This window comes from Battus philenor, unplaced genomic scaffold (genome assembly GCF_028537555.1).
Source record: "Battus philenor isolate CCGP_79_NKW_IND1 unplaced genomic scaffold, ilBatPhil1.0.hap1 SCAF_23, whole genome shotgun sequence".
Classification (NCBI taxonomy): domain Eukaryota; kingdom Metazoa; phylum Arthropoda; class Insecta; order Lepidoptera; family Papilionidae; genus Battus; species Battus philenor.
The window spans coordinates 11,660,050-11,673,220 of NW_027181686.1; the positions used below are offsets into that span (position 1 = coordinate 11,660,050).

Here is a 13,171-nt window from a genome sequence, read left to right on the forward strand (position 1 = left end):
TCCGCGATTGCCGTTCATGTAACACTTTTATATATTTCTTTTTAAATAATTTATGCATTGTTTTAAATCGATTGTTTACGAAACGTACGCTAAGAGGAAGACTTGGAAATGATTTTATGTTTTCCTTTAACCGACGTATTCGTTGTATTTATAAAATAGTGATGTTACTATGTTGTGACGGGGTGTTATGATTTGTTGTTCGGTGTTGTGAATTTGCGACCCATTTGCCTGAGAAGTTGTGGGCGTGTAGCAGATTGTGTTATGCGACCAGGCGCTCTGCTTCATTTATCTAATGCACAGTGCATTTGCTTTTAGTTTTTAGTGCGGTTACGCCATGCGTTCGCGCACCGCCACAGAAATAACGTCGAATATCGGTCACAGACTCCGCCGAGAATGAACGCATCCAATTAATTGCCCTGGCACATCACTATCGCGGTGGACGCGGCGCGAGCGGACGCTTCCGTTACGCGCCATTTTTTTTTTAAATCGGGAGGAAAAAGCGCGAAAACAGACGTCAATGTCAAATACAGATTATATTTTTTTTATATATAAAATTGCGATAAATGTGATTTTTTTTAAAGTTAGGTCAAAGGCGATGCATATGTTTTCGTTATATCAGGTCGGGAAGAAAATGTGATGATAAGAGATTGTGGTCGCTGCGGATTCGAATACCAGTGCGATCGTTGTAGTAGAGCGGCGATGGCGTGTAGTGGCAGCCCTTCGCGGAATCCCGCGCGTTGATTCATACACCGGTTATCGTGTTTGCGGTGACGACATGGCGTGCGAGGTCAGGAGTTGGATGCCGGTCGCCGTCGCAAGCGCACTGCGCGACGACCGCTCTACCGCGCCGCTCGTAGACTGGCTTCGTACCATCCGTCTCACCGTCGAAGAATACGATCCGCTGGTCACCATCCGACCTCCCCCTGATCGATCCGAGGACGCCTTCGATGCGATCCTATCACAACTCGGAACAGAGATCTACAAACTCGATGAGTATCAAAGAAATCTCGTCCCGGCGGAGAAGGAAGTGTCTCTAAGTATTTTAGATATCTTCGACGAGTGTCTGCGCGGAATGGAGGTGACAGCGAAGATGGAGCCGGTGCCCACGGATTGTATATTAAACGGTGATAGTGACTGTGAATCGAGTTTGTCTGACGTTTCGTTTGTGACCAGTACTCCTGTGAGGTGCGAGGAGACGAAGATGGAACGCAGTGCACCTATTCCGATGCCGAGGAAGAAAATAGACGTGGTTCTCTCGGCACCTGAAGTTCTGAGCCGTTTCGACTCTGACAGCGATTCGGAAAGCACCTGCTGGAGTTACAAGGAGTGTGGTTCTAGTTCGGAGCAGGTGAAAGCGTATGCTATGGTGTGGTCGCATTCGAGCGGGTTTCACAACTCTGATGAGATATTGCGAAGGGTTTTGGCGCAGCATCACGCTACAGAGTCCCGGGTGGCGTTCGAGACGGCGCGGGAACTGTCGCCGCCGCGATATTCCGTGTACGCGTTGTTGGAGGTAACAGACAGGTGCACGGGCGATGCGCGCTCAGTCGCCGCGATGACGCCCGACCAGGCGGACGGGTATGAGCCGGTCCGCGACGCGCTCACCGACGAGAATATATACGAGGAGATCGAGTACGGATGCAGCTACACAGACGAGGGTTGCTCATGCGGTACGAATGACAGCCGCTCCCCCAGCGCCAGCACCGACCGCGACAGCCCTCTCTACGCAAACCTCAGGGACCACGACGCCTATGCCGTCCCCCCTGACGTGATCTTCTGGAAGAATCTCCTCTCCGATCCGTACTATAACGAAGATGAGGAAGACGAGGTGAGTTCCTACTCTTATCTGTGCGCTTGTGAACTTGTACTTCTTTAAACATCATTAACTTGATGTACTTTGCACTGTTAACATTACAAATAATTTTAATAAATAACTATAAAATATTATTTATTATTCCGTATACTGTAAGACTTAAATAACAATAATTATGATATCATTGTTATTTTGTTGTTATTGTGTTGGTTTGTTATATTACTTGTGTTATTTCTATGTTAAACTTAACATTGTTAGACTATGTTTTTTGTTTGTTTGTTTACATCATTAACTGTAAAGGTTTTGATTGGAATTAAGCCTTTGACAGTTAGAAACGTGTGTTATTATTTAATCTATATTATAAGTCAAAGAAAGAAAAAAAAAAAAGGAAGTTTTGTTTTAGCTACTTTCGTCGTATTTCATAATTTTCTCTATAACTACACTACACGTGTCTTAAGGACTTACAAAAAATACATTCTATTTACGTTTTTTTTAAAGACAAGGAAATCGTGTAGAAAATGGAGCAGGCTATATAGTTATGATGAACATAAGAAAAGCTAGAATCAGAAAGTTTGGTTACAAAACTTGCAAGCAATTTATATATATATGTAATTAACGTTTTATTATTAACACATTTAAGTATGTTCGTATTAGTAATTACATGATAAATATATAGTGTATAGTAGTTATCATATATACGCTCTGTAATATGTAATATTATATTATATATTTTTTAAAATGGAATGCAAGTGGCCAATTACTTCTGGCGTCACAATGTCAGGGACAGATAATAAACAATAATTAATGTTAACGTGTCATTCGATTTTTAAATGTTTTTACGCATTAGATTATTTATTATTTCTGTAACTATAGGGTGTACTAAACAATAGTCTCTAAGACGTCATTAGTGAACAGCCTGTACCCAAATACCAAGTATAAATTGAATAACCTTAATAGCTTCTTACAAAAATTAACATGTTTTCGAACGATCGTTTTATAATCTAATAATATTGTTTAATGGTTATATGCCATATGCTATGTGTTATATGCTATATAGCATTATGTGTTAATATTTTTTTTTCTTTGCGTTATCTTTTTTTTTGGAATGGACTGTCACTGCTGCCCAAATTACATCATCGCGAGTTCGTGGTGGCAGAGCAGAGTGCGGCTTAACCCTTTGGGGCACGCTGGTATTAAAAATGTCCCACCTTTTTGATGCGTAATAACGCATGGTGGGACATTCTCGACCCACCTGGAAATATTGGAATAGTTGCGCGCTCATACATCTTTTTCTAAACTTTATTATTTAATGTATTTGGCAACACAATTAGCAATTGTTAAAAATATACTCGATTGCGCTGGCAAGGTTTATCATCATATGACAGGTTCATCAAGTGTTTAAACCGGAATTTTTTAGTAGTTAATAACAGAATTAAATTTTTATTTTTTTGTATCATGGTATATCCTTATTAATAATTACACACCAATTTTGTTAAATTTTGAACAAAATAAAATTTCGGTGCAACATGGGTATTTTTATTTTCTAAAATTCCGTGCCCCAAAGGGTTAAGAACTCTTTTAAAGTTTGTTATAACACAACGTTTGGCAGCAGCAAAATAGTGTTTGAAATGTATGAATATATAAATATATTGATACGTTTCGTATGACAAAGAGAAACTGTTAAAAAGTAAGTAATTATGACCCTCGTTGAGTCTATATATGGCATCGGTTAGATACATTGTATTGGCACATTAGTTATGCGTGGCCATTTGGGTGTCGCAAAGGATCCCATACAGGGACAGTCGATGATGTACAACCGCGCAGGATTTCCTGTCGTGTTCTACAGTACCAACGGTATATGCAAAACTATCCTTAGTCGTCTCATCGACGCTGTTGCGTTGTTGAATGAACACGTAAACAATTAAATTACACTTATATAACAGTGACAGTTTACAATTGCATAATTACATTGTTAAAGTACACTCGATTTTACTTACACGGTACATACTTACATTAGATGAGCATGCAAAAAAAAATTAAATACATGTGACATATATTTAATATGTCAGAAAGGTCATTGACCTTAAAATATGTATTTATTTAATTAAAATTTATTGTACACCATAAATATATATAGAAATACATCTAACAGGAAATGTAACCAAAAAAACATAGATAATAATTAAAAATTAAATAATCTAATATATAAAATTTCCATGTCACAATGTTAGTTACCGTACTCCTACGAAACGGCTTCAACGATTTTTACCAAATTTTATATGCGTATTCAATAGGTCTGAGAATCGGCTACTATATATTTTCTATAACCCTAAGTGATAAGGGTTGTTCACCCTTAAAAAGAAATATTTTTTTATGATACAGCATATAAAAATACATACAACCCTAAATTTTGTCCCCTCTACGATCAACTCTTATTTTTAATTGTTAAATAAAAACTTTAACTTTTTTTCTAAAAAACGTTTGCGTGCTCAACTAGTTTAATAAAGAGATACAGTTGGTGTTATCGCTCGAGATATCTACCAAACAACCACATATATATACATATATACATATAAATATCGTGTAAGATCAAATGATTAACAATAAAATATATCTTACATATGTATTTATAAAACAAAAAACAATAAAAAAAACAGTGAAAATTAATTTCATAACTACAGAACATACAAAATACAAATTCAAATTAAGAATAAAAATCAATTTCGCAACTATTCATTGCTATTCGATAAGATAAAGATATAAAACACAGATTAAAAAACGTCACTTTCAATAAATAAATAGCAAAAACAAATAAAATTCGAGTGTGTGTTTGATTAAAATAATCGCTTTTTACGACATCCATTTGAATATGTATACCAACAATTTTTTTGGTATGTCTGTCTGTTTGTTTTTGCTATTCTCTGAAATAGCTTAACCGAATTTGAAGAGCCTTATACTGGTTGGTAGCTGTATTTTAGAAAAATTTTTAAACAAAAAAAAATTGTTATTCCACGCGGTTGATGTCACAGGCATAGCTAGTAATTTAAATATCAAATAAAATATTACACGAATTTTCAAGTACCAACAGGATGATTATTTATAAGTTTAAAATAAAAGTTTTAGTGTTTTGAATTTATATCACATTTGATATAAATTAATTTATGAAACATCAAATTAATTTCGGATTATTACATAAATACCACGCAGGCGAAGACGCGGGCACAGCTAGTATAGAATAAATACGGTTGGTATAGCGCATTCATTTATGACAGCCTATAGGCGCCCGTTGTAAGGCATATGTCTCCCCCAAGGACCTCCGCGACTTACACTATATTGTCAGTCCATCTAGTGGGATTCGACCCATGTACCCCTGTATTATATATGTAGCTAGTATATTTTATATATGTATCGCATACACAAATAAAATATATTTACAATTGTATGAACAAGAATTAAAACGACTTAAAATGGATATATTTTTTTGTCCATTTTCAATTTAAGATTCGATAGATAATATATTTATAGCAGACTAAATAGCATAAACGTATTAGCTCATTGTTAAAACTATAATTCTGCTACAAAGATATATATATATATTTCTTCGTTAGTATTTAATAAAAATCAGAATCTGATTTAAAATATTGTCTATTATTCATAATTAATACGTTTTTAATAATTAATTATATTACAAGAAATCTTTTTTGCAATATCAATTTTGTTATGTAAGTTAAGCAGAGTTAAAAAACTTACGTCTTGTATTTGATATTTTTACTTTTACTTATCTTTCATATCTCTGTTGGATTTTGATTTTGGAACGTATTTTTCTAAATTTGAATCGCTGTCGGTTGACAGCAAGAGAATCTAGAAGATTCTAGAACTACAATAAATAAACTCAGTTCTCTCAGGAAACAGGGTCAGGTCGAACCATTCTTTATAATTAAATTGGGACCCGTGGACCTTCCAGGTCACTTTTTTATATAAATGACTCCGTTTTCAAGACCTGGGAGGACTGGGAGATTTTTTTCGCTAACAGGTGGTGCAAAAGTAATGTCATATTTTGAACCGGCAACCATTTTGTTATAAATTAAAAAAGGACTCTGTTGTTGAAAAAAGTTTATTCGAAAGATTGATGACATTAATTAGAAAAAATGATATGGCTTAAGTGGCAACACGAGTTGATGCATAATTACGCCTGTTTTACTAGATTTTGAACAATTCCTCGCAAAACATCTGGCTCCAAATTGCCGATAGCTTCTTTAATGGCAGCACCACCAGATCCAGATGCATGAAGCGCTCAGCCAATTGCTTGATTATTCTAGCACAAGGAGCAAAACGAAATCAAAAATCACGCTCCATTAAAACAACAGAATTAAAGTTTATCAAATTAGCAGCAAAAGTAATTCCACGTTATTGAGGAGTATATCGCTTCATTGCTTTTTACGTATAATTCTTTATATATCTAAATTATAAATCTCAAAGCGCAGTGACATTTGGCGCCATTTGTAAAAATTATGTCACTTTCACATTATGACATTACTTTTGCGCCACCTATTACGTGTTGCTCTTAAAATGAAAATACTTGACGGCTAAAATTTTAATACACGTATATTTTTAACGAATTTAAAATCATGTCTCTGAACATGGCACGCTTTTAATTAGACGTAATTGTTATGTAATGTCAAGTATTAAAATTTTTCTATGTCATATTATAAGTATTCTCATTGATTTGCATGCGTAAATAAACTATTACGTAGTATCGTTGATTGGTCTAAATTGTAACGAAGGTTTTATATATATCGTCTGTTATTTGCGCAGCGTCCAAAAAGTTTTTATATATAACTAGCTGATCCCGCAAACGTTGTTTTGCAAAAAAAAATAAAGTTTTTAATTAACAAATGTAAGATAGGGGTTGATCGTAGGAGGTGAAAATATAGGTTTGTATGTATTTTGTATGCTGTATCATAATAAAATAAAAACCAAAAAAAATGTCTAAATAATTAAAAATAAAATTAAGGGGTGGACCGGACCACCCTTATCACTTAGGGGTATGGAAAATAGATAGTAGCCGATTCTCAGACATACTGAATACGCATGTAAAATTTGGTAAAAATCGGTCAGGCCGTTTCGGAGGAGTTCAAGTTCGAACACCGTGACACGAGAATTTTATATATTAGATTTTAATTATTTTTTTTTAAATCGGGCATAGGTTAATACTACCAAGACTCTATGTATAAATGTCGTTTATTCTTCCTATAGATATTCGGAATTCTTTAAATGAATAAAAATATGTCTTTGTTTATCGCACGGACAAAGATTTAAGTTTCAAAGAAGTCATAAATACTTTAAGTGATTTCACCGCGCGTTATATTGTGCACGGAAACTTACTTGACTTTAATCTCTATTCATATTTCTTCTATTATACTCCGGAATTTTTGAATGATAGAAAGAGAGAGAAACGTCGCGAAAGAAATAGATGTAATCTGTGTCGCTTTTAAGACAGTATTGTCATACTTTTATTCTTATTGTGAGAGGACCTCGTTCCCTCTAAATATCGGATAGAAATTGTTTGCTTAATTTTTTTTTATTATACTATCTTCTTTATACTTCTTAATATCTTTTATTATTCTTCTATCTTATACTGTTATATTTCACATAAGAAGTATTTAAATAATAATACAGTAATCATAAATTGATAGCAAAACAATAGTAAACGACGATAAATGTTGCACATCGTCCTTTGAAAAGAGACAATCGGCTAATTTCGGCTTCGTAGAGCGTTATCTCTGTCGCACGATTGATAAAACGTCACATAGGTAGTATAATAATGTAATTTTAAAAACAGGTTATTTTAAATATTGTCCGCCATATTGGTTATGGTGTATAATTTTGCCGCGTAAATTTATTTTAAGTGTTTAATGGAATCAGGAGTTATTTTGCGGAAGTCCATCCTAAGTAAGAAAAGGACCAATATTTAGCCACTTCCGCACATGCAGTGGTAGTCGTGCAACAAAGTGCACCGCCCGCCAGCCCGCTGATAAATGCGCATGCGGCAAACAATGCGAATTACACAACTGCCACCGTTAAATCACTCAACACGTGTTTCACCCCTCCACGGGGCATCTTCAGGAGTTATGTTACACCGATTAGTGCCAAACACAGAGTGACCAAAAGAGTGGCACTAATCGGCTAAAACTAAATATTGGTCCATTTCTCACTTTATTTTAAGTAAAATATGTCATTTGGATTATATATTTATTAGTTTTATTATCATGTTATGATTATCCATATTGATAAACTGTGTACATTTTGAAAAAAAAAATGAAGAAAGTGTTCATTTTAATAGAATTTAGGATCGAAACAAAACTTCTGTATAAAAAAGAAACTCGTAAAAATCGTGTAACAGTTTAAAGGATCATAAAATAGTACCTGAGAGAAATTGTGATTTCGTTAGTGTGGTTTTGTTGCTATTTGTTTGTTATGGTGCTACTGCTATATAGCAATATGCAAATAAATGCTAGTTCGTATGCGATACACATGTATTCATGTGTACGTGTGTATAACTTGTCAGTGTGTGGGTATACTAAATAAGTTTTTAAATATCTTTAATGAGATAGCCTATCGACCCGCTCACTCTGATTTGTGGCAACACTGCAGCTATTAACTATTTTTAAGGGTATTTAATCGCTTCGAAAAGTCAGTTTATAGCGGTCATAAAATAGTCGAAGGCTGGCAAACTTGTGGGTTTTTGTTTTTAAATTGTTTATGGAAACAGGTGAATATAAATTTTAGAAAGATGTATTTATGTTCTTGATATACCATGATTACATTTTAAAAAGATTTTCGAGAACTTTCTTTTATAAAACCCTAATTGTGTATAAATATAGATATTAATATGAAAAATATGGCGATGTACTTAAAGATTGAAACGCTTATAAACACACTGGTTATATCTTTTTTTAGGATTTATTATATTTAGTTACTAATATATAGGCGATAAATATTGCACATCGATCTCTGGAAAGAGAAAATCGGCTAAGCCGAAGAGCATTGTCTCTGTCCCACACTAACCCGTGTGACGTTTTGTCAGACGTGCGACAGAGATAACGCTCTACGAAGCCGAAACTAGCCGATTGTCTCTTTCCAAAGGTCGATGTGCAATATTTATCGCCGCGTACTGTAAGCGTGTACGTTTTCATAATAAACTCTCTCGTAATGCCACAGAATTATAATGCAATAAATTAAACACGTTGTCCAAACAACTTTGTAAAAATTCTATACATTGTTAGGGATTTATAAAAAAACTAGTTGTGGCCCGCGATTGCGTCTGCGTGGAATTAGTATTAATATTTTTTCTTCATTTATGATAGCGGAAAAAAATTTTGGAATTCACATAAATTCTTATTTCACGTTCCATTTCAATTCATTTCAGTTCCATTGAGTCCTCATTATGACATGTCCAAACAAAAAATATTCCTATGTATACAGTGGACGATGTCCTATATTTTATGTCTAATTCTTTGAGGATCGAAACGTTGGTTCGGTGAGGTATCCACGGGATTATCAGCATACGTCTCCAGCGCCACATCCTCAGGGAGTCAACTCTACGACAATTTAGAATCCTCTGCGTCTGAGTCTCAGCTATATATAGAAAGATTATAAAGACCAGGGTTCTCATGAGTCGAAACTTTGCGATATATACTACGGTGTTTCCAGATCATTGTGTTTGAGTAACAATTTATCACATATAGCTAATAAGCTTCCATAGTTACATTGGTAAAGTCGCATTGTTAGAGCAGTGGTAGTCCAGTGGTAGAGGAATGAGATTTGCGATCCTAGGTCATCTGTTCGACTTCCAGAATACAATCTTATATAATTCACACCTTGTACATTAATTATATAAGAATACAACTGCTCACACACAAGCTTTATTATATTTATTGGCTTATATCACTACTAGGCCTTCCAAAAACATACAATAATGGCGGAATTTATGTCGTATAGAACCTTAAAGGATTGAGATGTGCGATCATAGGTATCGGGTTCAATTCCTGGTAAACAATTTCAGGTAATGCTCACTTTGTGCATAGTAGCGTCCTCTGCGTACCATAATACCACACTGCAATCGCCAACCCGCCTCCCAACGTGGCGATTATGGTATATCCCACCATAGATATCTTTTGCTGGAAGTTCATGCCTTGGAGGCGTATATGAACTGAAAAGACTCACATATATGTCTCATAGGTGATATAACAAAACTATGTTAACATATATAAAGGAAATCTAAAACGAGAAAAAAATATAAGCATTAATAGAAAGAAATGTCATACCAAAACAAAAAGACAGATGCATTTGTTTATCCGGGATATTCTTATAATTTAAAAAACGAATAGAACATTTAAAAATGAACCGCTACCGGAAGTGACGAAGTGTGATGTCTGGAAAAAAAAGTATAAACTAGTTTTGATTAGGACATGACGTCACAGCTCAATTATATCCGGTTTGAACAGGAAGCAAAGACTACAGTTTTGGAGACGACGGTGTAGGCGTCGCTCTATCTCTGACCGCGCTGAGCCATTCACTATACTATTATATAATATACATTTAATATGATATTTTCTAATCAACTGCTATATAATTAATAATGTAAAAAAATGCATTAAAATTATGCAAAAACAGACAGACAATTAGTTTTATAAAATCAGTATTAATTAGTAAATTAATTAAAATATAAGTTCTTTATTCAAGATACAAAAGATTACATCTCGTTTTGACATTAAGTTAAACCTATCTACCACCAGTTCGGATAAAATGCCTCTAAACTGCTACTTATTTTTTAAATAATTGTAAAATTATATCTATACAAATAAATAAAATTAAAGTGTTTGTTCGTAAGTAGATATATATACGGTACATATATTAAATTAACATGTCTATTTTAAATATTTGTATGTATATTCTGGTTAATCTCTGAAAATACTTGAGCTCCTTCGACGGTACTTATTCTGGTAGCTGAAAGTGAAAGAAAGCTGTAGGTAGCTGAAGTAATAGCAGTAACTTAAGCTACTTTTATTTAAGAAAAAATATTAAATGAAAAAAAATAAGTAAATATTTTTTATTAATTACCACGAGGACAAAATTGCGGGCATAGCTAGTATTTAATAAAGATAATGATGAGATTTTTAACAGGCTATTTGATGGGTTTTCCAATGGAATGCCTGAGATATGTATCTTTTATGATGTCATTTACATTGTTTGAAACCTTATCATACAAATGGACAGACAATTTTTTATAAACATATTAGTGAAAGATTACTTAACATTTTATCTGAGATTCTATGGCAATAGTAAACGCTGCTCATGTAAAGATAGAAGCAAATTCAATGAATTCGCGTTTTTAGACAAGAAATTTTGTTATTTTTTTTATATTTATTGTATATGTCGCAGTGTGGGTAAAGCCGTCCACTTGATGGACCAACAACATAGATATAGGATACAGAAGATCAGATTACATGTCGATAATGAAGTCGTACTTTCTGGAAAAATCAGTAAAATTTTTGCGAATATTAAAAAAACTCAAAATTTGGCTGTACACGTATTACTTTTGTCTATTTTTATATCGAGGAAAAGAATAAAAAAAAAGATTAGAATCGATTTTTAATAATCATAAATTATGTAATATTTATTACTTTTAAAACTCGTCAATCGATGTAATTATGTCTGTCAATTATCGATTGCGTAAGAAATCGATTTTGCAATCAATTTATCGGCATGCAACCTCTTTCGTGCAAAACTCAATGTTTTAATATTAATGACGCGTCATGAAAGTGTGCGAATATTTTTCCTATTATATATTTGTTAAGACTGATGTAAGGTTTTTTGTTACAAGTTCTTATACTATCATTGATTATATGTGAGGTTGTTTAAACCTCGGCTTGCCTGCAAAGTCGGAGATATCGAACCGGCAAGCGAAACAGGTGCGGAGTTAGGTTAGTAAATATGTTCATCTATACATACAAATAAATAAAATTTGAATGTATGTTCGGATTTTTTAAATTCTTAGCTGACTACTACTCAACAAAAGGAATATTGATACAAAATTTCATGTATCCAAACCTTATAGTTGAAGAGATATCGTGATGAGTCAGCATAATGACGCAAATGTCATATATACGTAGATAATAAATGAAAATCAATTTTTTTTTTATTGACACATAGGACAAAAATATCGCTCAAAATGTTTTTAAAAATAGAATAAAATCAAACACATGGTTTCGGGTTATGTTTTCAGAAGGCATTAATACAAGGTCACCTTTGTCATGCGTTCGTCCGCCATTGCAAAAGACATAAATTCTCTCTTTATTACATCCACGTTTTTAATCTGTGCATTTAAGAAATTCCATTTATAAATAGTTCGTTAATGTTGCGATCATTCACTAATGAATTATTATTGAATCGATTTTAAATATTTGTTAGTGTATATCATTTTATAAACATTAAGTTTTAATACTTCCGTAACATTTATGTGAATGTACCACATTACGCTTGTTAAAAATAAATTTTGGTGATTAAAACAAACTTTAAATATAATACAGTTTCGAAGAATGTTTTCATATTAGACTAAAACAGGGCTGAGCAACCTTTTTAACAATAAATATACCATAACAGGCCTTTGCAAATGACTTCATGACTCTTTCTTACAAGTACTGTTATTATACTAATTTTTTGCTACCCAATAAACCATATTTCATACATTAAAGCAGGAACATAATAGGATAATTTGACCCACCATGGTAGAAATAGGTAGAAATCTAGTAAGTGTTGGTATGATTAGTGCAAATTAGAGCATAGATAGAACATAGAATCAATATAAAAAAATTGCGCAGACGCATCGCGTTCTTATTCCATGTTTGAATAAATCGCTGTGTGAGTAAATCGTCACAACGGTTTAATACGTACTACTATTTATAATAATTAATTTTAAATGAATAAATCGATGAGAGAAAGTCGATAAAATAAATTCAATGGGGGCCGTATAAACAGTTTAAAAAGTCCGCAAGCGGGCCGCATGTTGATCACCCCTGAACTAACAAAACGTCTTAAAAATCCGTAGCGTGGTTCAACAACTCATGCTCATTTGATACGTTTGATCACAATACTCACGTCGACATATATACAGGATATATTTATAGTTGTTAAAGTATATATATAGTTGTGTATAATAACACAATATTAACATAGACTTTATATTGCAAAAAGTAATTGGCGTAACGTATTTCAATATAAAAATTGAATTGATTAGAGATGGGTATAATAGCGTTTTAAATCGTTAACAGACAAATGAGATATACATTCACTCCT

The 13,171-nt window shown here is 33.5% G+C and overlaps 1 protein-coding gene across 2 annotated transcripts in view; it reads left to right on the plus strand.

The window, feature by feature from the left end:
- Positions 1 to 620: 620 nt before the first annotated feature.
- The window catches only part of LOC137924051 (rho GTPase-activating protein 12-like), a 76,925-nt gene continuing 64,374 nt past the window's right edge, over positions 621 to 13,171 (plus strand). For both annotated transcript variants that reach the window (XM_068767363.1, XM_068767364.1), the window contains exon 1: positions 621 to 1,828. In XM_068767363.1, coding sequence (XP_068623464.1) covers positions 776 to 1,828 — 1,053 coding nt within the window. In that variant the 5' untranslated portion in view covers positions 621 to 775. The remainder of the gene's footprint in view (positions 1,829 to 13,171) is intronic.